The 25,933-nt window shown below is 36.9% G+C and overlaps 5 protein-coding genes across 5 annotated transcripts; 2 read left to right on the plus strand and 3 right to left on the minus strand.

Moving 5' to 3' along the window:
• Positions 1-14,905: 14,905 nt before the first annotated feature.
• Positions 14,906-17,533, minus strand: N7537_003558 (ubiquitin-specific protease UBP14; the record flags this gene model as incomplete). Its single annotated transcript, XM_056894616.1, has 6 exons — positions 14,906-15,050; positions 15,114-16,797; positions 16,848-17,121; positions 17,183-17,323; positions 17,377-17,444; positions 17,503-17,533. The coding sequence occupies 6 exons, from the start codon at positions 17,531-17,533 to the stop codon at positions 14,906-14,908; spliced, it is 2,343 nt and encodes a 780-aa protein (XP_056754364.1).
• A 462-nt stretch (positions 17,534-17,995) lies between these two features.
• Positions 17,996-20,108, plus strand: N7537_003559 (replication factor A subunit protein RFA1; the record flags this gene model as incomplete). The annotated part of the gene is made up of 6 exons (XM_056894617.1): positions 17,996-18,039; positions 18,108-18,259; positions 18,318-18,408; positions 18,455-19,001; positions 19,053-19,951; positions 20,015-20,108. 6 exons carry the CDS (start codon positions 17,996-17,998, stop codon positions 20,106-20,108), a joined length of 1,827 nt encoding a protein of 608 aa, XP_056754365.1.
• Positions 20,109-20,618: 510 nt separating this feature from the next.
• Positions 20,619-22,173, plus strand: dbp3 (RNA-dependent ATPase DBP3; the record flags this gene model as incomplete). Its single annotated transcript, XM_056894618.1, has 2 exons — positions 20,619-21,949; positions 22,017-22,173. 2 exons carry the CDS (start codon positions 20,619-20,621, stop codon positions 22,171-22,173), a joined length of 1,488 nt encoding a protein of 495 aa, XP_056754366.1.
• A 170-nt stretch (positions 22,174-22,343) lies between these two features.
• Positions 22,344-23,992, minus strand: N7537_003561 (oligosaccharide translocation protein RFT1; the record flags this gene model as incomplete). The annotated part of the gene is made up of 2 exons (XM_056894619.1): positions 22,344-23,187; positions 23,250-23,992. The coding sequence occupies 2 exons, from the start codon at positions 23,990-23,992 to the stop codon at positions 22,344-22,346; spliced, it is 1,587 nt and encodes a 528-aa protein (XP_056754367.1).
• Positions 23,993-24,599: 607 nt separating this feature from the next.
• Positions 24,600-25,780, minus strand: N7537_003562 (OST3/OST6 family protein; the record flags this gene model as incomplete). The annotated part of the gene is made up of 4 exons (XM_056894620.1): positions 24,600-24,781; positions 24,862-25,217; positions 25,283-25,380; positions 25,436-25,780. The coding sequence occupies 4 exons, from the start codon at positions 25,778-25,780 to the stop codon at positions 24,600-24,602; spliced, it is 981 nt and encodes a 326-aa protein (XP_056754368.1).
• Between the last annotated feature and the right edge of the window lie 153 nt (positions 25,781-25,933).

A 25,933-nucleotide genomic window follows, 5' to 3' on the forward strand; every position in this document is an offset into this window, starting at 1 on the left:
GGGGGTATACTTCGAGGAAGTTAAGTTTATTAATATAGTGTTACGTACTAGCTAACTAGTTATAGTTAGGTTAGATAGGTTTAGGGTATACTTGCCTTAATACTCCTCGAATAGTCTAACGGCGATAATCGGGTCTTAACTAAGCTAATACTATATAGGGCCTTACTATAGCCTAAGTCCTTTTAAGCGATTAAGGAACTAATACTAGGTAGAGCGCCGAGTAGATCTATACCGGGGTATTAGTCTACTCGTAAGTATTATTAAGTTATAATCAAGTAAAGAGTCATAGTAATCTAAAAGGTAAATATAAGTAATAATATATAATTAAAGACGAAGAACTAAACTAAGTATATAAGGGAATGTCCTTATATATCATATCCTTCGTTCCCTACTCCCTAAGATATACTCCCTAGAGTATATCTACCGGAGTTATAGTAACTATCTACTCTTTCTTAGCGTTAGTAGATAGTTACGGTTACGTAGTAGTTTAATTGCCTAAATAGATATATAATATTTACTAATATATCGAGGTATATATATACTAAATTTTAGTCCGGCTTAGGGCGGATCATACTCTTGCTCAGTGAGCTATACGTGATCTGATGATAGGTTTACTTAGTTAGCTCTCGATAGCCTATTGGTGTACCTAGTGGGTCACTACTGATTGGTAACGGATAGGTCCGTAATATATAGTTAATCCCGTTCTATATCTTAGTTTTAACTATCCGACTATACGTACGTTTTAATACCGTAAAATAACTAATATCTAGAGGTTATAATAGATAAGATAAATATACTAGTATATAGATTAGTATCACTTTATTTTACTCGTAAATTTCGTTAAATTAAGGTATAAAATAACTTCTATAGCCGTCGAGTATTAAAAGTCGATACCCCCCCCCCCCCCCCCCCTTTATATATAAAGAAGTAGTTAGAATAAAGAGCTTTTCGAGCTAACGAAGGCTAATTTTATCGGAAGTCTAGCTATTAAGACTAACTTCGAAGCGCTAATCCTCTAGGAGGCTATCGAACTATAATTTAATAAAGACTTTATCTTTAAAAACTATATATAGAGGAAGGGCCTAGCTAGAAGTATTCGTATACTTAATAATAATTACCTACTCTCGATTTCTAGGTTATAAAACCGGCCTCCGACTATAGTATTTACTCCTTATAATAACCTTCGTAGTTATAGTTAATCCTATTATAAAACCGGTCTCGTCGAAGTTATAGATATCGTCGGGGTCGATCCTAAATTAAAGGATAGATTTTTAAATAAGATTAAACTACTCTATAATGATTTTTAGGTCTTTATATTTCGTTCGCTCGTAGTTATACTGTTTCGAGAATCGGGAGGAGAGGAGAGGACGTCGTTTAATAAATTTCGTAACCTAATTTTAGCCGACCGAAAGAACCGAGGTAGTTCTACGCTTTTAAAGAAGAAGATCTACTATTTCTCGTACTATAGAGGGCCGGGGAGCTACTCTACGTAGATCTATAGAGAGAATCTATTTTTAAAGAGATTCCTCTTTAATTTTAGTTAATTTAGAGCAATTAGCGCGAGAATTCGCGCGGTTTTATATACTACTAAGGCGGCGGCGGAGGGTAGTTTTAGGTATAGTAAAACGGCGTACCACTTCACGAATTGAAGAGATTTCTTGATTCTTAAAAGCCTAGATAGCTAGTAAGATCCTACCCTCCTACTTTATTAAATTTCTAGAGTGTTAAGAGCGAATTAGTGGCATGGTAGGTGGTTGAAGAAGAAAGGGTTAAATTAATTGACGCGTTTTCGATGGGGTGCGCCACTCGGTGGTGTGCGCCGCTCGGTAGTGAAAAACGTTAGCTAGAGGATATAGGTAATATATAGAACTCTAATAATAGTAGTTAGTATCTTCTAGTATTACTTACTAGAGACTTTCGACTAATATTTTATTGTTTAAAGTATTGTCGGTTATAATCGTAAGTAGACTTCGGCACGACCCACTATAACCCGAACCCAACCCAACCCAACCCAACCCAAAATGGGTTTTGGGTCCATTGCTTCGACCCAACGATGGGTTTTGGGTTATTAGTTATAACCCAAAACCCATTGGGTAACCCATTGGGGCCCCAATATAGTGCAAACAAGACAAACAAAATTTTTATATGGTTGAAATTCAAAGATTTGAATATATATATATCTAGCATAGTAACTCAATTACAAAACAAAAACAAAAATATATAAAAAGCTTTTTATACTACTGAAAAAGTATGTTTAAAAATGCCAAGACTTAGATTTTATGAATTTTATGAATTTTTATACAAAAATGGGTTCAAATGGGTTATTATTGGGTTATTGGGTTTAACCCATTGGGTTTTGGGTCGGAGACTCCGACCCAAAATGGGTTCTGCCGAAGTCTAATCGTAAGTACCTTATATTTAATATTATACCTCTTAAGAATATCTATAAGTATAATACTAAGGTTTATACTAGAGTAGGTTCCGTAGAGAGGTTTGAATCTAAGAAGGATCTTATAGTACTACTAGTCCTTATTAATAAAATAGCTAGTAATTGCTATAAAAGCCTATACGAACGGTAAGGTCTAACAATTAAGTATAACGGATAGTTTTATACTAGGAGGTAGCCTCTATAGGATACTCTACTAGCGCTCTTATATAGTACTTTAAAGACGGCGTCTAATTATTTTCGCGGAGGGAATTTTAGGTAGGGAATCCGCTACTTATATAAGTACGACTAATATATAAAATTCAGGGTATTTAATTAACCGGAATAGGAGGCGAGCGACTATAAGAAATCGTAGTAGCTAGTAGTTCTAGGCTATCTAGTTAAACGTTATCCGTACTAAGGAATCCTAGTTCTAGAAGATAGATATATTAGTAATAGTAAAGTACTAAATTTGAAATATATAAGTATACTATAGCCTTTATAAACTAAGTAATCCCCGACTTCTAAGTACGGTATCGAGCTATCTTAGTATAGTTAGTACCTTTAAGGTACTTTCCTATCGTAGAGGTACCTTAGCGTACTATTATCTCTAATAATAGGGATTAAGGATACTCTAAGATTACTCTATATCGCTTATATATTACCTTAGGTACGCTATCGGAGCTATATACGACCTAATCGAATTTATCCTAGGATTTTAACTAATACTTCGAGTCCTATCTAATCTTAGTATTACTAGGACCCCTATATTATATTCTAATCTACTAATCTATAAATTTTTTATTAACTACTTTGTTATAAAGAACGAATGCCTTTCTATAGTCTAGGCCTACGCGTATAAGACCTTTAGGGACTAGGAGTAGAATTAGTAGGCGTAGAAACTTAGGGTTAAATAAATCGATTATAAGCTAGCTAGTAGAGGGTTCGGAAATAGTAGCGAGCTACTTATTCTTAGGCGTAAGGTAGGTAAGGTTAATATTACTATTATATAGAGATAATAAAAACGCGTTAGAATATTAGCTTTAAGATATAGTATCGGGGAAGGGTAGAGTTAAAGATTTTAGTAGAAGGGCCTTACGTATAGGAAGAATCTTAAAGACCCTAGCAATCTATCCTAAGGTACTATATCGCGTTTAAATATAGGTTGATATATCGTAGTACTAAACCTCTATATAATAATAATTAGCTTATCTAATTTAGCTTTAGTAGCTAGAGCCCGTAGAAACCTATATAAACCCGTAGAAACCCGCGTTAATACCTATAATAACCCGTAAACCCTATAGTATAACCCGAATAACCCGCAAAATAACCCGTAGAAACCCGTAGAACCTATATAAAAAACCCGTAAGAACTAAGAAAATCACGAAAACTATAATACCCTATTAAAATATATATCTATAAAATATATATTTCTAACTCTACCTATAGTTTCTAGCTTATAGTACGATAACCCTAATAAAGAGGTAATTTCTAACCGCGGTTAGAGATAGTAGTAGTCTTAAGGGAGCTTTCAATATATAGATAATTTCTGACCGCGGTTAGAAATAGTAGTAGTCGAAGGGTGCCTTAGACGTATAAACAAAACCGCCGTAGATTACTATATTTTATTAGTATAAATCAGCATTTTTATATACTTCGCCATGGCTTAATTGGGAAAATTATATAGCCGCGGGTTACGGGGCGGGTTGCGGGTTGGTCGAGTCTACCCATCGGGTTTGCGGGTTCGGGTTGCGGGTCGACTTCTCTTACCCATTCTCGGGTTTTGGCGCAGTCTACTATTAAGAGCTAACTAATAGACTTATTATTAGATTATATATAGTATCTTATACTCCAGTAACCCTAGGTATAAAGGAAAGGAGAAAGTATAATTATACTTACTAAGTAAGGGTATAATCCGTCTTAAGTAGACCTATTTTATAAAGATTTTCTACTATATATATTACTCTCTATATACCAGATAATAATTGTACTAGGGAAAGCCCGATTAGGAATAGGGAGTATATAATTATATATATATAGTATAAGGGTAGTAAGTAAATCAGTAGAATTCGCTAAAGCGATTCTACTATTCTACTATTTACTATTCTAAATAGGAAGAACGTAGGGATATAAGAATACATATTTATATATCTAGTTTAGTTCTTTATCTTTATATATTATAACTTATATTTACCTTTTAGATTACTATATCTTTTTACTTGATTATAACTTAATAATACTTATAAGTAGACTAATACCCCGGTATAGATCTACTCGGCGCTCTACCTAGTATTAGTTCCTTAATCGCTTAAAAGGACTTAGGCTATAGTAAGGCCCTACGCGGTATTAGCTTAGTTACGACCTAATTATTAACGTTAGACTATTCGAGGAGTATTAAGGTAAGTATACCCTAAAACTATCTAACCTAATTATAACTAGTTAGCTAGTACGTAACAACTAATCCTTATTAGCCCAAATAGGTTCCTAGGGAGCCCCGGACTATATATCAATTTACCCCGCTTCTATAACGTAGGAGCTATATAACGATTAGGTCACGAATCGTTCTTATAACCTAATCGATAAGGTTAAGCAGCAACTCTTATCCCTATATTATAAGGATCGTTATCCGTTATATGTCCTTATAATAGTTTAGTTAAAGTAGCTCTTTATAGCTTACTTAGATAGAAAATAGGATATACTCGAACTGATTTAGTTAGCTCCAACTAGTATAAATTGCTAACCTTCTTAAGAATCTTATATAGTCTATTTATAAGATAAGATAGCTTCTTACTCGGTCGATCCTAAAGCTAGTCTTTATCGTTACGAATACCGAGTTACTAACTCCGAAGTCCTCCTCTCGTCGATACTTATTCGCCTAACGAATCTATAACTACTATAACTTTATAATTTACTCCTTAGTCTAGGTCTAGATCCCTTATAGCTCGGAAAGTATTTATACTATATCTTATTTATTAGGCGTTATAGTCTTTTAATCTTTCTAATTAAACGTTATTATAGATTTATATCCTCTTTCTATAAAGAAAGACGATTTCTTTATTATATCTTATAGAAGAATTAAAGCCGCGAAATTAACTATTAATAGGACCTTTAACTAGTTATCTTAGTTTTATTTAATATATTGGCGTAGTCTCTATACTATATACTAGTTAGCGATATCGGTCTTTTACTTAAATAGTCGATTACTATAAAAACTATATTATAGCTATAATAATCTTTTAGGAATAAATAGAAGTCTATTAAGATATATTATTAGGGTCTTTTAAAAATAGGTAATAGTTATAATAATCTTAGTATATAGTCTCTCTAGGTCTTTATATACTTATAGATAAAGTAGTTATTAATATATTATTTTATATTAGTTACCTATCTAGGCTAGTAATATCTAGTTAAAACTAGTTTCTTAAGCTTTTTAATACTTAGGTATATAATTAATAATTAATAGTATATATTATTAAATAAATAGGTATAAAGGTCATTTTTATTAGGTATTTTAAGTCGTTCTTTATAAAGAAGTAGTCCTTTATCTAACGCTTATTAAGGATTATTTTTAGATTATACTTTTAATATAATTTGTCTAATTCTAGACTTTAATAGTTAGCTTCTTTTACTTATTCGATAATTCTAAAGGTCTCTAGTTTAGCTAATTAAATAGAAGTTAAATAAGCTAGCTAGTAAGACTTCTTTTTTAAGCTAGTCTTTCGGAAATATAATAGAGTCTTTCTATAATAAGATATCGGTAATAATATTCTTTCTATTAGAATAGTATTTTATTATAAAGTAAAACTAAGATAGAAATTTATTTTATCTTATTTATTACTAATTTATCTATTAAGTAATTATAAAGTATTTAAGTAATTAATAATTAATAAAGATCTTAAAACGATCCTTCTAAAATAGTCTTTTAAGTTTAGGTTTTTATTCCTATAATATATAAATAATTATAAAAAGTTCTTTATTATATATTTTATAGTTTAATTCTATAGATTATATTATTTTTAAATAGAAAACTATAGGATATTAGAAATCTTCTTCTTTATAATACTATATAAGTACTATATTAAGAACTCTATCTAATATATTTATTTTAATGACGGAAAGCTGGTGTACGAACAATGTATGGTATAAATGACCAATGTTGACAACTCTAACTAACTAAAATGACAAAACCCGCTATTTCAACAATCTGTGCGGACCATGATGACTAACTATAATATGCACTTTTGTATGGTATGCCTGGTACCCAATGTCACATGATGTTTCCGGTATATTACCTGGTTTCTACCATGTATTCGGACCTGGTATTCGACATTTAACTTAAGTCTTTTAATTTAGATTATAATATTAGAGTATTAACTAACTTTTCTTTAAAAAGTCGGAACGCTTCTTAATAATTTATTAACTATTTAAATAGAACGTTTTATCTTATTAATCGATATAGTAATTTAAAGATAATATTATATCTTTATATAAATTATTAGTAGAAATTATAGAATCCGAGAAATAACTATACTTCTTTTACTATAGTTAATACTAATTATAATTAAATTACTTAAACCTTTCTTAAGTTAATAGCGATACCATTTATATTTACAATAAAGCCTAAAAACTTAGTTTTTTAAACTAAGAATTTAGATTTTAATAAAGTAACTTATAAATCTACCTTCTAAAGGTATTAAAGTACTTTTTAGACTTATTATTAGTATTCTTTTAATATTCTCGCTATAAATTAAGATATTATTTATAAATCTCTAAAAAATTATTAGACTATTTATTAATCTAAATAGTATTATCTTATATTTAAAAGATCTATATTTTATCTTAAAGATAAAAAGATCTTCTACTCTAGATATTAAATAAATCTAATAGAAGCTTTACTATATATTAAGCTTTATATAGATTTTAGCTTTACTTATTTATTATAATATTTTATTAATTAGAGGTAGAGGGTAATAGTCTTTTTTTATAATTATATTTAGCTTTTAGAAATCTATATAAAAATAGAGTCTTTTATCTAGTTTTTCAGTTATTAGGATTAGTAATATATAGAGAGCTAAGCTTAGGATAATAAATCTTTTATTTAAATTATTAAAGATATACTTCTTTACTACTTTTAATTTAAAGGATAGCTTATAAAAAGAATAATATCTTAATTAAGCTTTAGCTTCAAATATAATATTATAATTTACTTTAGATTTATATAGTAAAAATTTATTAGATTTTTTTTAAAAAAAGACTTCTATTAAATTATAATACTCTTTTAAAAGATTATTTAAGATCTTATTAATTTTAGGATTATAAGCTTATAAATTTCTTATATTAGTAATATAATTAATTTTATAAAGTAAAGTTATAAAGATTTTAACTTTTTTATTAATCTTCCCTTTCTTATAAAGTTAATTAAATCCTATACTACTAATAATACTAATATTAATTAATAGTTTCTCTTTATTCTAATCTTTAATCTTTAAATTCCGAACTATTTTCTATTATTCTTTTATTTACTGATATCTATATCTATATTAATATTCCTTTTTCTTTTTTTAGTCTTCTTTTATTTAAAAAGGAGATCTTATTAATATCTATTTAATAGTTAGTATCAGTTTTTAATCTTTTAAAGATAGAGGTAGGTATAGATATTATTATCTTATTTATTATTTTATTAAAGAGTATTTTTTCTTTCAGTTAAATTATTTAATATTAATAATAATTAAAGAAAAAATTATAATTTATAAAACTATTTTCTTTTAAGGATTATGTTATATTTTCTAAGATCTATAATTAATATTAGAACTTACTATTATATCCTTCTATCTATATAAATTATAAAAAAGGTTATATAGATAATAGGCTTATTTAGCTTTCTATTAAAACTTTAAATAGGATATTTTTAATCTAATCTCTTTATCTTTAGACTAAATTATTTTTAAAAAGTATAATTATTTTATAGTTTATAAATATATATCTATTTACTCTAATATTACTAAATATTAAAAACTAAACTATCTTTAAAATCTTTAATTAACTTCTATAAATCTAGCGAATAAAATAATACTTCAACTACTTAGATAGGAGACTTTATGTAAGTATTAACTTTTTTCTTAGTTATAATATTCTTTATTAAGTTTAATAATTTAAAGAGAAAGATTAATTATAATAGTAGTAGTAGTTAACTTCTTCTTTAGATAATTATAAGTTATATATCTTTATTCTTTATAATTAAAGTATTATCCTTCTCTTATAAAGGTCTTTTATTTAGCTATTAAAAGACTAATAAAACTAGTTCTTTTTTTTTATTTTATATAAAAAGTATAAATTATACTAGCTTTACTACTAAAAGTAAGACTTAATTATATATAAAAGATAGACTTTACTTTTTATTAGAGGCTAATCTTATAAGATATATTTTAATAGTTTTAACTTAAAAGAAATAGAGTCCTAGTTAACTTTCTATATTATTTAATTTTAGAGTAAGTATAATAAATTTAAGTATAGATCGCGCTTTTAGTTCTTTTTAATAATAATAGCCTCTTTAATAAGTTATATAAATTTAATAAAAATATTAATAAAACTATCTTTTAGTTTTATTTTTAATTTATAATATATAGTATAAGATTTAATATAATAGTTTAGATTTATAAAAATAGTCTTTAAATAAATAATTATATTATTTAAGTTATTATAAGAATTATTTAAATTAGAACTTATTTAAAGTATAATATATAATTAAGCCTTACCTTTATATTAACTCTATATATAAAGTTTATAATAAATTAATAATAAGTAATAGTCGGTATTAACTTCGAGTTTCAATTAGATTATAATTTCCTAGATTTTAAAATAGACTTCTTTACTATTACTAAATATTAAAACGTTTAGTATCTTAATAGATCTATAAATAGTAATGGCCTCTATAATCGGTATATTAAAGCTAGTCTAGTTTATAAGACGGAATATAAGATCTTCTTATTTATATATAGTAATATCTTAATAAGCTATTACTTTATCCTATTTTAAATTAAGATATTCGACTAGAATCTTAGTCTTAACCTTATTAGCTTATAGGAATTTTATTTTATCCTTCAAGTACTTAGATACTTTCTTATAATTTAATATATTTATAAGTTTATAGAATCGCTTTTTAGTTATAGTCTTCTATAGTCTATATATAGAGGATCCTTCTCTAGTATTATTATCTTCTTCTTTAAACTTATTAATATTAACTAGTTTAATTATTTTAGATATCGGGGTATATAGTTCCTAAGTAGCTATCTTCTACTTATTATCTTTATCTAGTATAATAATCGGTTATTTACTATAGTTCATTAGGTTTCGTTTCGTTCCGGCTATCTTAATTAGCTAGAAGCTTAGTTTCGGTTTCGGGTTAAGTCTTAGCTATATAATACTAAAGAATAGAAAGTAGGGTAAGCGTAACCGAGACTAATTATAATAAATAATCTATATAGCCGTACTACTTTATTAGAAATAAGAATAGTACTTAGTATTATATTACTAACTAGTTCTTTAAAGGAAAGAGTATATTTTAACGAAAATACTAAGTATAGAGAGAAAAAGAAAAGAAGAAAGAAAGGAATCTCTGAGATAGGATCCTTTATAAGATCCTATTACTATCAATCAAATAATACAAACTACGTAAGGCGGAAACCCTTAGTAGAATCGAGTTTCCTCTCTTTAGATCGTTATAGTATATATAGATATTAAACTAGTAACTAGCTTACCTACCCTATAGTCTATTACTAGACTAAGGGAGCAAATATTAATATAGATAGGTCTGAGGGAGTAAATAGATAATCTATCTAGTAGCTTTCTAACCTCCCTACTACTAAGACTATTATTATTATCCTCTCTAATACTAAGATTATTGTTCCTAGTACCTATAATAGTATTAGTATCTCTGAATCTATCGAGTCTATCGAATCTATCGAATCTAGTACCCGGAGAAACTATCCTATCGTCGCTAGATCCGATTTCTATAATACTATCGATCGAAATTATGGGGGAGGAGATAGATAAAGAAACTAAGATAGAGCGTTAGCTATAGTAAGAAATAGTATACTCGCCGACCCTAGAGCTATTCTAGCGAGAAACGTCGTCCTAGGTCTAGATCGAGTACTAAGAGATATAGTAGGTAATATCGATATATTAAATATTATTACCGGTACTAGATCTAGGAAACTAAGGTTAGATCTAGATTATACTATATACTTATCTCTTAACGATACTAACTAGATAGAGCTACTAAGCTTACTATATATATTTACTATAGGTATAAATAAGCGGTTCGATACTAAGCTATATTAGGATAACCTACTACCGCTACTAGAGATATAGAATTAATTGAAGATCTACCGGTTCGCCGAGTACATTTGAAGTAGCGGCTATATCCGAGGTCGAGATATTAAGAAAAAAGGAGACGTTCTCCTAGATTCTAATTCCGAACGAGCGAGGTATATAGATATTACTACTAAAGTAGGTATTTATATATAAATTTAATACTAATAGTATACTACAGAAATTTAAAATAAGAATCTATATCTATAAAGATCTTCAATAGTTATTTATAGAGGAAAAGAGAGCTATAATACTAACTATTAAGATAGCGAGGGCTATCTTTATATTAGTAGCTATATTCGATCTAGATATAATATAAAGAGATATAATTACTATATTTCTAAATTTATCACTATAAAGTAAGATATATAAAAAGTACCCTCTAGAATTCGAAGTATTAAATTAATACTAGCTAACGTATTTCACCACCGAACCGCTCACACCACCGAGCCGCCCACCCTAACGAAAACGCGTCCATGAATTAGCACTTAGTCAATTCAACCACCCACTATGCCACTAATTCGCTCTCGAAGCTCTAGGAATTTAATAGAGTAAGAGGGTAGGATTTTACTAGCTATCTAGGCTTATAAAAATTAAGAAATATACTTAATACGTGAATTAGTACGCCGTTTTAATATACCCCGTATAACCTTACGCGACTACCTCTCCGGCTATACTTAACGGAGTACTATATACGCTAATTACTCGAAATTGACTAGAATTAAAGAGGAATCTCTTAAAAAATAGATTCTCTCTATAGATCTATATAGAGTAGCCCTCCGGCCCTCTATGTATAAGAAGTAGTAGATCTTTTTCTTTAAAAGCGTAGAACTATCTTAGTTCTTTCGGTTAACTAAAATTAGGCTATAAAATTTATAAAATAATATCCTCTCCTTTCCTCCCGATTCTCGAAATAGTATAACTATAAGCGTACGAAATATAAAGACCCTAAAATTATTAGGAAGTAGTTTAATTTAGTTTAAAAGATAATTTTTTAATTTAGAATTAATCCTAATAATATCTATAACTTTAATAAGACTAGTTTTATAATAGGATTAACTATAACTACGAAGGTTAGTATAAAGAGTAAATATTATAGTTAGCGTTTATTTTTATAACCTAGAAATCGAAAGTAAATAATTACTATTAAATATATAAATACTTTTAGCTAAGCCCTTCTTTTATATACGATTTTTAAAGGTAAAGTCTTATTAAATTATAGTTCGATAGCCTTCTAGAGGATTAGCGCTTTAAAGTTAGCCCTAACGGCTAGACTTCTAATAAAATTAAACTTTATTAACTTAAAGAGCTTTTTATTCTAATTACTTCTTTATATATAAAGGGGACGTATCGGCTTTTAATACTTAAATTTAACGAAATTTATAAGTAAAATAAAGTAATATTAATCTATATATTAGCGTATTTATCTTATCTTTTATAACCTTTAAATATTAGTTATTTTATAGTATTAAAATACATATATAATTAGATAGTTAAAATTAAGATATAGAATAGTATTAACTATATTAATAAACTTAACTTCCTCGAAGTATACTCTCTTATACGAATTAAAGCTTTTAAATCGGAGATAATTAAAAATAGCTTTATAGTAGCCGGTTTAGTCCTATTTAGACCCGAATAGGTAATCTTAAAGCTTAATATCTAGCTCCGAATACCTACCCTCCTTCTAGTAGGGGTAGTAATTAGGATTCTAAAACCCTATCAAACTACGTCTAATTATAAAAGTAAGTATCGTTAATTAAAGTATTACTTTATATATAATTAAAGAGCCCTCTAAGTCCCCTTAATTCCGCTATAAACTAGGTTTTAAAGATATACTAGATTACTATATAATCCGCCGCTTTCCTTAAGAAAGAAGTAAGCGAATTATACGCCGCTAATAAGAAGTAGAAGTAAAAGCGTACTATATCCTAAAGGCTTATACCTACTAAAGAAGGCCTTTTAGTCTAAGAAGCCTCTATATTAATAGTAGTAGCTTAAAACTCGATTCGAGATAGTCTTTAATATATTATATACTAGCTAACTAGTTATAATTAGATTAGATAGATTTAGGGTATATTTATCTTAATACTCCTTAAATAGTCTAATATTAATAATTAGATTATAATTAAGCTATTACTATATAGGATCTTACTATAGCCTAAGTCCTTTTAAATAGTTAATAAATTAATATTAGATAGAGCGCTAAGTAGATCTATACTAAGGTATTAGTCTACTTATAAGTATTATTAAGTTATAGTAATCTAAAGGGTAAATATAAGTAATAATATATAATTGAAGATAAAGAACTAAACTAAGTATATAAAGGAGTATCCTTATATATCCTTCGTTCACTGCTCCTTAAATAACCCCCTCTAGGGTTACTAGAGTCGCTAGTAACTCCCCGATATACTCCCTAGAGAGTAGATCCGGAGTTATAGTTATATATTAGTAATTCCCGATTAGGTAGTTTCCGGTACGTCTATTATTCGGTATATATAGTAACCTATATAGTAGAAAACCTCTATAGAGTAGGTCTACTTAGGGTGGATTATACTCTCGCTTAGTAAGTATGATTATAGTTTCTCTTTTCCTCTATACCTAGGGTTGCTAGAGTATAGGATGCTATACGTGACCTAACGACAGATCTTGCTAGTTGGCTCTTGATAGCCTATTGGTATGCCTGGTAGGTCACTACTGATTAGTGACGGACAGGTCTGTAACACCCTACTATACAAATAGGCTACCGCTAATAGACTAGGAGTACTAGAATAGCCGGAGAGGGGGGTAAATAAGTATATAAATAGGCTAGGAGGTAAGGGGCCGAGATAGGGTAAACGTAGTAGACTTGGTAGTTATCTAGCTAGGCTTAGGTATACTACCGGCTACTAGTAATAAACGGAGAAGGAGAGAGATATATATAGCTAGTTCGTAGGCTTAGACCTTCTCTCCCTATTAATAATATTTCGTTTTAGATAAGTACCTCCTTCCTAACTAGCGAATCGAGTTTGACAACGTCACAATGGGCCCGGAATGAAAGCCCACAAATTTAACCGGGGCCTATAATAGGCCCCTACTATAAACTAAATAATATAAACATGCCAATTTATCGCGGTTACATAATTAATGCATTTTTCCCTTGTTTTTTTAGGTATTTCAATTACCTACTGCCTATAGAGAAAGCAGTGATTCTATTAACCATAATATATAAATGACTTTATATTGATACCTAGTAATGCTCCGAGGTACAAATTCGTAGACCACGGGTCAAACTAGGTCTTTTTACGGTGATTTTGTATAAAGTCTAGCATCATAATTCCAAAATAAGTATAATATCTACTTAATTCCTACTTCTTACTATGATAATATAATAATACTAAATATATATGTTAGTATATACGTAAATTACAGCCATTAATCAGCTACTTTATACGTGCCATGACTATATTTATACATAGAAATGGGCTAGGGGCTTGGGCCCATTTGTGGGCCATCTTGAGGTGTAGACACGCCTAGAGGTATAACGATCTAGAGAGTAGAAACAGAAAGTGGATTCTACTAGAGGTTTAGGATCATATCATAGAGGATCTTTTGTTTCCTTCCTCTTACTCCTTATAATTAGTATTCTAGTTGAAATACAATCTTTTCGTTAAAGAACTGGCTGGTAAAATCTAATAAGTTTATTATATTTATAAGCTAGTTTACAAAAATTGTTTATAAGTCAGAGTGCTAGATGCCTTTTCGGATCTCATTTTTTAAGGTATCTTCTTCCCTCCTCATCGCTAGGTAGAGGGCGGAAGAAAGGCGGCAAAAGGCTTTCAGTGTCAAAACGACAATTCAATACATATATATCATTTGACTAGTAGGGATGTGTGATTAGGAAGGTGTTGAAAAACGTTACTCTCATGCGCATGGATCCTACATTCAATTGATATGATACTGGGACTGAGAATATTATCGGATAAGACTATTACCTGTGAACATCCATGGATATGTAGGGTAGAGAGGGACGAAGTATAGATATTTAATCTATCCACCCCATCGCATGCCCATATCCCAAGACGACAACATAGGTGCACCCGAGTTGAACCTAGGGACCATAGAACATCACTATACCCGCGTGAAGAAGTAAAGATATGCAGTTTTCTTCATCGCTTCGATATCTTCGAACTTGACAACCTTTTCATCATTGAACATCACCCATGACAGGCCATTTTGACCTGACAATGTTTTGCGAATCACGGCAACATAATGCCTTAGCATGCATGTGTTAGTCTAACTCAAGAAAACGAGAACCGAGAGATATCAAGCCACTCACCCTGCATGAACAGATGTGCCTTTGTGGCACACAATCGACCTTAATTCATAGCGAGCAGGTAAGCTGGTGAGACCAACCGAGCCACTATGAGACTGTGCGTCGAGATCACCGACACTCGGTTCTTCCTTCTCCACCACATCATCCGGGTGAGTGAAAACCCAATCAAGTGCCCTGTTAACATCCCCGTCGGTCGCAGCCAATGCTCGCTGGGCACGAGACGCCTCAATGCCCATATCTCCTAGTTGGGCAATTTTTGTCGCATCTTGCCCAGTAGAACTAGAGGTGCCGACTCGATCGAGGGCCACCGGTTCATCAATGCCTGGATCCTCCATGTGGGCAAACAGCCAATTCATGGCAGTTTCCGGATCCAAGTTACCAGTGGCATGCAGAGCTTTCTCACACCTCACAGGAGGGAACCCCATGCCCATAAGTTGGTCGAGCGCTTCCGGATTCGGGACAAACGCGGTGGATTCTTCAATATCCGGAAGTTGCTCCTCATTCGCATCATGCTCACCAGTAAGGTAAGAGCTGAAATCTAGTGGCTTATCGTCGACCAGCACAGGGATATCCAACTTTGTAGGAACCCAGTTGACGAGCTCAAACCGACGAGCATTGACCACCAATTCCCGAGGCAATGTTTTGAAAGACGACTGCTTCGAAAAGCCACCTTCGCTGCCACAAGCAGGACATGTAAGCTCGACGACCTCCATCGAAGTAAAAATGTCTAGACACTCCGACAAATCCACAGATTCATATTGCTTTCCGGTTTCATCAGAAGTGGCAGCAGGACGTGCGGGAACAGCAACCGAAACATTATCTTGCTCATCCACTTTATAGCGGACTTTCTTGCAATGCAAACATTGAAGACGCTGCTCAACTTGGAAGCGAAAGTCCTGTACCGGGTTAATCTGCGGACTGATGTGCTTCGATAGGCTGACCGACTTGAATAGATGAAGAAGGAATTCAAATGCATCCTGCTGTCTCATGGTTGCAAACTCCTCATGACCTTGCCCAATAAGATACTTGAACATTGCTGGTGCTAGACCTTTCTGGTGAGCGATTTCTGGGATGTCTGCGGACAACATAACGCGAGAATCAGGTTGAGAATACCGGCCTGAGAGTAAACCATCGGCGAGCTTTTGCAATTGTGTCTCAAGGTCTTGTGCTGGTGCTTGGCAGAGTGGTGGTTCTTCCGACACCTGATAGTATCGCTCACGAAATCCAGCCACAGAAAATATGCATTGCATAATACTAGAGAGATAGCAGCTGTTTCCAAGATTCGCTAGGCCTGTAAATGCAGGCCCAAAGACTGGAGCCAGCTCCCGGCCATCCTCGGTCGTCATGGAGAATTCCCATTTTAGATTGTGCTCGACCTGCATTTCCATCAGACTCTTCTCTGTCTTCTCACGTCCAGCCAAGTAGATTCCCCAGTGCGCAAGGTGGGTCGCCAGTTCAGGGTCTACTCTTTCTTCGTTGCACTTATAGCAGTAGACATCAGCGGAGCCTTCTGCCGTGATGGAGCCGAGCTTGACAGCCACAGCATGTGATGTCGAGTCTGCGTGAGTAAGCCCATGTGAGTTTCCCTTGCTTCCACCAAATTGACTTCGCCCACAACCCTTGTTCCCACATTCTAGACAGAGCCATAGGTTCTCGCCCATATCACACTCTGAGCAATGGTTTGAATCTGAAATTTCGTTAGCATTGGCCCAGTTGAGTATTGCAGGGAATCAATACCCGTCGACGCGGCTTGCGTGTTGTCCTGTTGAACCAGACAGAGCGTATGCTCGCAAGGAACAAACTCTTGCTCCCAAGCTTTGATTTCTTCCTTTCTTGAGAAAGTCATCGCGGTCATCACACCTTCAATGACAGCGGGAAGCTTGCCACTGGCTTTGTCCACATTGTCCCGAGGGCATGAATAGCACACCACTGACGTAGCAATGTTATATCTATCCTCTTCCGTTTCAGCTGCAATGGAAAGCTTCGAAATCTTCGGCGGAGGCTCGTCGCGCTATAAATCAGGGGTGTGAGAATCATTGGTCACAATCTCAGGAAGTGTTTGGACGCTATACCTGCACTTTCTTGGGGGTCCTTCGAATGTTCAAAGCCAGTGAATGGCCAAATCTCTTGTAATGAAGCAGGGCGTGGTCTCTGTTTCCAGCACATCCACCATTGAAGCAATGGAGACAAACATTCAGACCGGCATCATCGTCCTTGCAAGGTCAGAGTCAGTGGAGTAGTGTAGGGACCAAAGTGGCTGGCATACAATAGAATCAAAGCACTGAGTGCAATCTTCTCGATAAACCGCCTGAGAGGATCCTGGTGGATTCAGATCTATAAAGGAGTGTTCTCCATTAGCTCGATTTGCGATTATCAAGGTGATGTCACAAACCCGCAGCACCGGTATGGACACAAGAGGCCATATCCAGAGAGGGTATCTCGGGAATTCAGAACGAAGTGCCAACAAGGTTTCTTAGCTTTTTACAGAGACTTCAGAAGACGTGACAGTATCCCATTGAAAGTAAAGATGGTAAAAGAGAGAATATCAGATACCGCAGATCAACCCAAAGCTACGATGCGTGGGGTTGCTCCTCACCGCCTGCACGTGCTGTTATCAATATTATCCTGAGGCACCAAGTCATGTGGTGGGGGGCGTTGTGCCACTTAACGCGTTATTTTTCTCAACACGCGTTTCCAACCTTGTCCTACAACTACTTTGCAACTTGATCTGGACTTGCTCTGTCAAGTTCAGTCTTTGCTTCTACCTCTACCTCTACTTCTTCTTTTTTTGTTTCCCCGATCCATCCCTTCATTCCATCATTTTCAGTCTTTTCCCAATACTTCATTCTCGACAGTGTCAATTACTGAAATTTGAATTCATCATCATGGCTTCCGAGGCAGCATCCCAAGTCACTATTGGGGCTCTAAGGTTTGTATCCATTTGATACAATGATCCTATATCGCATTATATTTATTAATCGCGTATTTATTTAACAGTGCCATCTTTGATGAAACTAAACCCAAAGTACGAGAGCCGATTGTTCAATGCGTTCAGATCAAGGCATTGCCAGCTCAGCCCAACCAACCAGAACGTTACCGGGCTGTTTTCAGTGATATTGCAAATTATGTTCAAACCATGCTTGCTACTCGTATGTGTTGTCCTTTCAGTACTCTGTGTAACTCATCGGGCCTACTAACTGCTTTAAGAAGCCAACTCGGTGGTGACGGATGGGTCTCTCCGGAAGGGATCTTTCGTGCGACTCAAGTCATTTCAATCAAACTCCGTCAAGGGAAAGAAGTATGTGAGGGAACTCTATCAATTTTGATTGTTCTGACTATTATAGAATCCTCATCATCTTGGACCTTGAAGTTCTAAAGGAACTGGGCGAGGCTGAAAAAATCGGTGAGCCTAAACCACTTGAAGTCAAAGCCGAGGAAGAGGAAGTGGCTCAACCGACAACGATATCCAGCAATGGGTTTTACGGCTCCAAGATGGAGGGTGCACAGGCTCAGCCAAACAGCCGAGCGCAGCCAATGTCCGCTCCTATGTCTACTTCCTCCGCTCATGTCACAATCTTCCCGATTGAAGCCATCTCCCCGTATTCCAACAAATGGACGATGAAAGCGCGATGCACGAGCAAGTCCAGCATCAAAACATGGCATAACAAGAATGGTGAGGGTAAACTGTTCAGTGTGAATTTGCTGGACGACAGTGGTGAAATTCGGGCAACCGGTTTCAATGAACAGTGTGACATGCTCTATGAACTCTTCCAGGAGGGCAGTGTTTATTACATCTCGAGTCCCTGTCGGGTCCAAATTGCCAAGAAACAATTCACAAATCTCAACAACGATTATGAACTCACGTTTGAGAGAGATACCATCGTTGAGAAGGTAACATCTCTTTCTTTACAAACCAAATGCGTCGCTCATATTTTATGATAGGCCGAGGAGCAAAATGATGTCCCTCAGATTCGATTCAACTTCACCACCGTTTCTGATTTGCAGACCGTTGAAAAAGACACAACCACCGATGTCATTGGCGTGCTGAAGGATGTTGGGGAGACCTCCCAGATTACATCAAAAAGCACCGGCAAACCCTATGACAAACGTGAGCTTACGCTGGTCGATAACACAGGATTTTCTGTCCGCTTGACAATCTGGGGTGCAACTGCAACCAATTTTAGTGTGGCGCCTGAGTCTGTTGTTGCCTTCAAGGGAGTCAAGGTTTCTGACTTTGGCGGAAGGAGTCTGAGTCTTCTAAGTTCGGGCTCAATGACTGTTGACCCTGATATTGGGGAGGCTCACCGACTCAGAGGTTGGTATGACGCTCAAGGCAGATCGGAGAACTTTGCATCCCATGCTTCATTGTCAAATGCGACCAACTCCACGGGCAAAACAGATCGGCTCAAGACCGTTGCGCAGGTTCGCGAAGAGCAGCTTGGCATGTCTGAAACTCCTGATTACTTCTCCCTGAAAGCAACTGTGATCTACATCAAGCAGGATTCCACCTGGTGCTACCCTGCTTGCCTTTCTGAAAACTGCAACAAGAAGGTAACGGAACTTGATCCAGGACAGTGGCGGTGCGAAAGGTGTGATAAGACCCACCCCAAGCCAGAGTATCGCTTCATCATGCCCATTAGCGTCAGCGACCATACTGGCCAGCTTTGGCTGAGCTGTTTTGATGACACTGGAAGAAACATCATGGGCACAACGGCCGATGAGTTAACTCAACTTCGCGAAGACGATCCAACTGCTTTTGGTGAAGTCTTCCAAGGAGCCAATTGCCAGACCTGGATCTTCAGGTGCCGAGCCCAGATGGACAATTTCGGCGACCAGCAGCGGTAAGAATGATGGAATGACAATAATTCTAATGACGTGAACTTCACACTAATTATGCCATCCAGTGTGCGATATCAGGTCTCATCCTCCCAAGCAATCAATTACTCGGATGAAGCCTCTCGCCTTGCCAACATCATTGACTCCTACAGCATTGAGTGAGTACAGGCGAAGTAAGGAAATATCTTTGTCCAGCTCTGTCCTAGCTTTACTATTTCTACATGCACTCGGAGCTTTTTTTATCAATGTTCATGTGTACTTTTATGCTGCCCGAGCTGCGCCATGATCATTCCATTTATGGCTTCTTTCTGTTGGTTCTTTCTCGCCTATTTAGTACTCCAAAAAAAAAAAAAACCATAACTAGTAATTTTATCATACTCTTATTTATGAGTCTGCAACCCGGGCTATCACTCCACACCTGGACAGGGCATTACCCCAGGGGTTTTAGGATGAGAAACATACATACAGATCCATGGATGTTCTAGAGTGTAAGGCGGTAAGACAACAAAGGCGGAAACCAACGCCAATATATCATGGGGGGATTTTTTTTTTTTTTTTTTTTCCCCATTCCTGTTTTTCTGCTGGAACAATCCAGGCAGAGAATCCAGTCTGCTCCTCTTTATCTTTTATTCCAATAATTTTTTGTTATATACTCCTTCTAGAATCCTCGTCATGGGTAAGCGAAGCCATCTCGAGGCAACTGAGCAGCGACCGAAGAAAAAGTCCAAGTCCGAGAAACCCGCAAAAGCTTCTAAAGATAAGCAGGAAAATGGAAATGAGAAGACTGCATCTTATTCTGATGCGTCTGCTCTATCTGAGATCCCTCAGTCGGACATTGACAGTTTCTTGACCGAGAACGTGATTAAAATCTCTGATCCCTCACCCGACGCCTCCCAATTCCGCCCAATCCTTTCGTTTGATCACCTACCCGAATGTGATGCTGGTCTGTACACCCAGTTGAAGTCTTTCCCTGCGCCAACACCGATTCAGTCCACTACCTGGCCTCTTCTTTTTGCTGGCCGTGATGTGATTGGTATCGCAGAGACTGGAAGTGGCAAGACCTTGGGATTTGGCTTGCCGTGTCTGAAGAAATTGATCGACTCCAAGTCAAGCAAGCCTTGTCAACCCAAGGCAGTGATTATTACACCAACACGAGAGCTTGCAATGCAGATTTACGACCAGCTTGTTAAATTTGGCGGCACTGAGAAGACTCAGGTGACATGCATTTACGGTGGTGTGGGTAAAGATGAACAGCGTCGGGCTCTTCAAAAGGCCGCCATTGTGGTTGCCACCCCTGGCCGTCTCAAGGATCTCCAGAATGATGGCTCGATTGATCTTGGAAAGGTCAACTACCTCGTCTTGGATGAGGCGGATCGCATGCTTGACAAAGGATTTGAGCAGGATATCAAGGACATCGTCAAGCCAATGCCCGTCTCCAGGAGACAGACTGTCATGTTTACGGCAACATGGCCCCGGTCGGTTCGGGATCTTGCAGCAACCTTTATGCAGACCCCGGTGACTGTTACCATTGGCGGAGACCCATCTGCGGATCCCCGAGCCAACACAAGGATCAAGCAGGTCGTCGAGGTTGTTGATGGCCGAGACAAGGAGGGCCGACTCGTGCAACTGCTCACTAAATCCCAGCGTGGCCATCCGTCGCCCGAGAAAGTCCTGGTTTTCTGCCTCTACAAGAAGGAGGCTATGCGTATTGAGAATCTCATCAGAAACAAGGGATTTGCAGTCGCCGGTATTCATGGTGATTTGAACCAATCAGATAGATTCCGAAATCTTGATGCTTTCAAGAAAGGCAATGCTACCGTTCTTGTCGCAACCGATGTGGCGGCGCGTGGTCTCGATATCCCAAACGTGAAATTGGTGATTAATGTGACCTTCCCTCTTACCGTTGAGGATTACGTGCACCGAATTGGAAGAACTGGACGTGCTGGGGCTGAGGGCCTTGCCATCACCATGTTTACTGAAACTGACAAGGGACTTTCTGGCGGGTATGTTGCTCATTTCTCCTATCCTTGAACGGAAAAAATCATCAGGGCAAAGCTAATTATGAAATAGATTGATCAATGTTCTCAAGGCAGCTAAGCAAGATGTGCCAGAGGCGCTGTTGAAGTTTGGGACAACAGTCAAGAAGAAGCAGCACGACGTTTACGGTGCCTTTTACAAGGACGTTGATATGGACAAGACAGCAACAAAGATCACATTTGACGATTAATTGGATTTATTCCGACTTGGTACCTTTGGTGGAGGATCTGGAGGATAACATGTGACGAAGCCTTGTCAATTGACCCATCAAATATTCCCTTTCTGTATAGATTCTATTATTATTTTTCGTTAGGCGTTAAGAACAAATCAACATCAGATCAGGTCAGGTCAGGTCAGTACTCACATAAGGAGAGCATAGCCGCCACTTAAGGCACATGCTTTGATAATTCCCAATTCCCGGCCAAATCGGCCCAAGAACAAGCTCACCAGAGCACACAGAATGAAGCTAGCAGGTCGAATGGCCACTTCACTCGTGTGCAGGCTACATCCATTTCGATGGAGGTACGATTTGATAAAACTGTAACTCCAAAAGGTTCGAACCACCATATTCACGATGTTGGCCAGGACCAATCCATACGCACCCAAGTTCCCTACTTCTAGGAACATATAGGCCGCCAAGGCATAGCAGGCGGAAAAGACACCCATCCACGCTGTTTGCTTCCGTATCTGTTGCGAATTTGCTGCAGATGACACAAACGCTTCAGTAATCCCATTGAATGCCAAAAATGGAATGTAATAGCAGTAGATGGAGAGCAGGTCCCCGATTCTGGGGGAAGCCCATTGACGACCTCCCAAGATATGCAACAATCGAGGAACCATCATTGGGCCCAACGGGAATATCAAGATTGACATCAACTGGTACGCTCGTAGAATATCTACGAGGTGATCTCTGGTAGTGCGGATATGGATATTCTTCAGCTTCTCGCCCACATCGTGGCTCAGTAGTGCTGAGAATAAGTTCCGGCTGCTCTCTTCTAGTGGCTGGAAGATGATCCGTGCAATGAGCCCGCCATAGTTGGACGCAAGAGAATACATGCCCTGATCTTCTAGCCCCGAAAGGGCTGCGAGCATCATAGTGTCGCCCTGTGTGAGCAAATGCTTCACCAGAGATTGGAAAAAGACATTCGCAGCAAGCGACGTTAACTGGCGTGAGAACCGCCCAAGGAAGTAGTTAGAGGGGTCACTATAGACGGTTACTTTGTTGTTCTCCGTGCTATAGCTTGGATGAGATCAAGCCAGTCTTACCTGGATTGTATACGTGTCAATAAGAAAGAGAACTGGGTTGTGTTGGTTCCTCTGAGTAGGGCCAGCGAGTAGCCACAGATGAGTGCCAGCGAGTAACTGAGATGACCAAGAGCAAATGGTAGCACACCGAGGTCATAATTGACTTGAGAAGCATATATAAAGGCAGAGGATGTCACCGCACTTCTCAGAAATGCCGCTGGCATTTCAACAACAGCACGTTTCTCGTAAAACATATGTTGCTGCACTACCGAGAAAAAGGGCTCGATGCTGAGTTCCATGAGAGCTGCAGCTCCGATCAAGATGACACTGTGGTAAAAGAAGGCAGTCTCCGATGCTTCCTCTGGGACAAAGCGCTGGTAAAGCATAGCGAACATCAGACTAGAAGGAATCCCAAGGGCGAGGCTCAGGTAGGACACGTTCACTACTGCTTGAGACGCTACAGATTGCGAGTCTGTCGCTACGGCATCTGCTTCAAGGGAAGATTTTTTGTCGGGCGAAGATGGAATAGGCTGTCTTTGGATGGCCATCCGAATACTTTCCCTCGAGAAATACAGGATGGAAACCTGGAAGAGCTCCAGTTGTGCTGCTATTCCCAGTACGACCGGTGAAAGGGAGCGCAAAATCAATTGGTTCGAGGCAAAGGTAAAGATTCTGGACGCCAATTGAATCAAGATCAGAAAGCTTGTGCCCGTGGCTGATGACGCCAGAATCTTGCCCATACGGGCATCGTCAGGTTTAGCCATGCCCGTGATTTAACCCAGCTATGACAGTGGACGCAATGAGGTGTACTTAAATCAAGGAAACCAAGACTTCAAGCCGACGTCGGGAAGTGTAGGGTTCATATGGGAAGGGGTTGTAAAGGAGAGGATGTGAACACATAGGTGGGGCCTCTTTCAAGGAATGGGAGAGATATCTGCCAGATGAAATCAAGAACTATCTTCAAGGTCAATACATATAAAAGGGATACTTTTCATATAGGTATCTACAATAAATCTATATAACTTACTTAGAATTCCACTTGGCCCTGTATACTTGCTTATAAGTAGCCCCCAAGGTCTAGGTATAGTTAAGTGTGCCTATAGGCAATTGTGAAATTTCGTCTAAAAGAACCCTCCATGATATCTTTGATAGGCAAAAATTTTCATGGCAAAGGAAAAGAGGCACTATGGGTTAAAATCCGCAAAGCACCATGCTTCTTCCAAGTGGTCCTGGCCCCTGCCAACTTCTGTCATCATATACAGGAAGCCCTAGAGATGCCTAGCCACCAGGATGTCAATGATAGCTTGTAGACCACTATGTTTCCAGGTGTTGCCGTCTTCAGGCCATTGATAAGATAGACTCCTGAACGTTCTAGAACGGAGGCAGATAGAATGGATAGCCACCATTCTTGGTTTTGAAGACACTGAGAAGGAAGCTGTATGTTGCAAAAAGAACAGTTGCCCAGATCAAGACAGCCAGCTGCTGACCCTTGACATCTTCCATCCGGGGAACCTTCAGTGCGAGTGCGATCGTAGCAAAGGAGAGAACGGCGTCTGTGCGAGCAAAATGTTAATCCAGGAACTTGGCATGGGAATAACGCTCAGTATCAATGAGCCCCATGACTATCACTTACAGATGGCAGCGATAATTTGAGTCTCCATCCCGAACTGGTTCTGGAATCCACCAGCAAAATAGCTAATACCACCTTTGCCATCACCAGCAACATATGGAACCTTTCGGATGTGGTTGAACATTTGACCACTTGTGAACAGAAGAATAGCGATAAGGCTGATTGCAGCCCAAAGGTTTCGGTTCTGGATAATTGGTAGCAGGTAGGGAGAAAGGACCGCAATCGCGGTCACAACCGCCATCAGAATTGTGATCGCTGATACAATCCGCATGTAGTTGATGGGTCGAACTAGTTGAGGCTTAGGGCCCTCAGGAAAATGACGTCCAATCCAAGAGTAGACCTGGTCGGCTGAGATCGGGCTGTTTGGGATTGATGTGTCAGTGAGATAGGGCCTCGGCGCAAGAGCCTTGGTAAAGAAACATACCCTGTGAAATCAAACCGGAGGGGATTCCCTTCAACCTTGGCAAAGGGACCGATGGTAGGAGGGAAGACAAGGAGTACGGGTGCAGTTTGCAGCATGAGCTGGTTAGGTTAGTCGCATGTCAAATAACTTAAGTTTCGAGTAAAGATGCCCTACCTTTTGGAAAACAGCCTTGCCATTATCAAAGTCCAGTGTTCCAAAGACTACCTTGAGATCATCAGGCTTGGTGCCCTTAGTCCAGCTTCGGGCGATCAGGTCCCATTCAGATTCAAAGTCGCGGCATAGGATGCAGCCAAAGCGAGGATCCGTGGCAGTCAGGATAACCACAGCATAATAATCTCGAGGTGCCGAGGTGAGGTCTTCATATGATGCACTGTCAAGATCAACAGGTCCCGAACGAGACAGGGATTGGTATCTTGCAAACTTGTCCGGTGTTGAGCTCGCAGACAGGACGCCGGACACGACCGACAAAAGGAGAAAAAGGGCCGTCCAGAGCTTCATTTTGACATTCCAAGGAGCTGGACAGCTTTAAAGAGGTTAGTTATAAAGTGCAATTGATTGAAAATTTATCAATCGGTTGCAATTGAAGACGTGTGAACACGTTTGAGGTGATAAAGTCTAGGTGTCCACTATCAACGTAATCGGGTGGCCATA

Source organism: Penicillium hordei (assembly GCF_028827395.1).
Source record: "Penicillium hordei strain IBT 12815 chromosome Unknown utg000002l_segment0_segment0, whole genome shotgun sequence".
Taxonomy (NCBI): domain Eukaryota; kingdom Fungi; phylum Ascomycota; class Eurotiomycetes; order Eurotiales; family Aspergillaceae; genus Penicillium; species Penicillium hordei.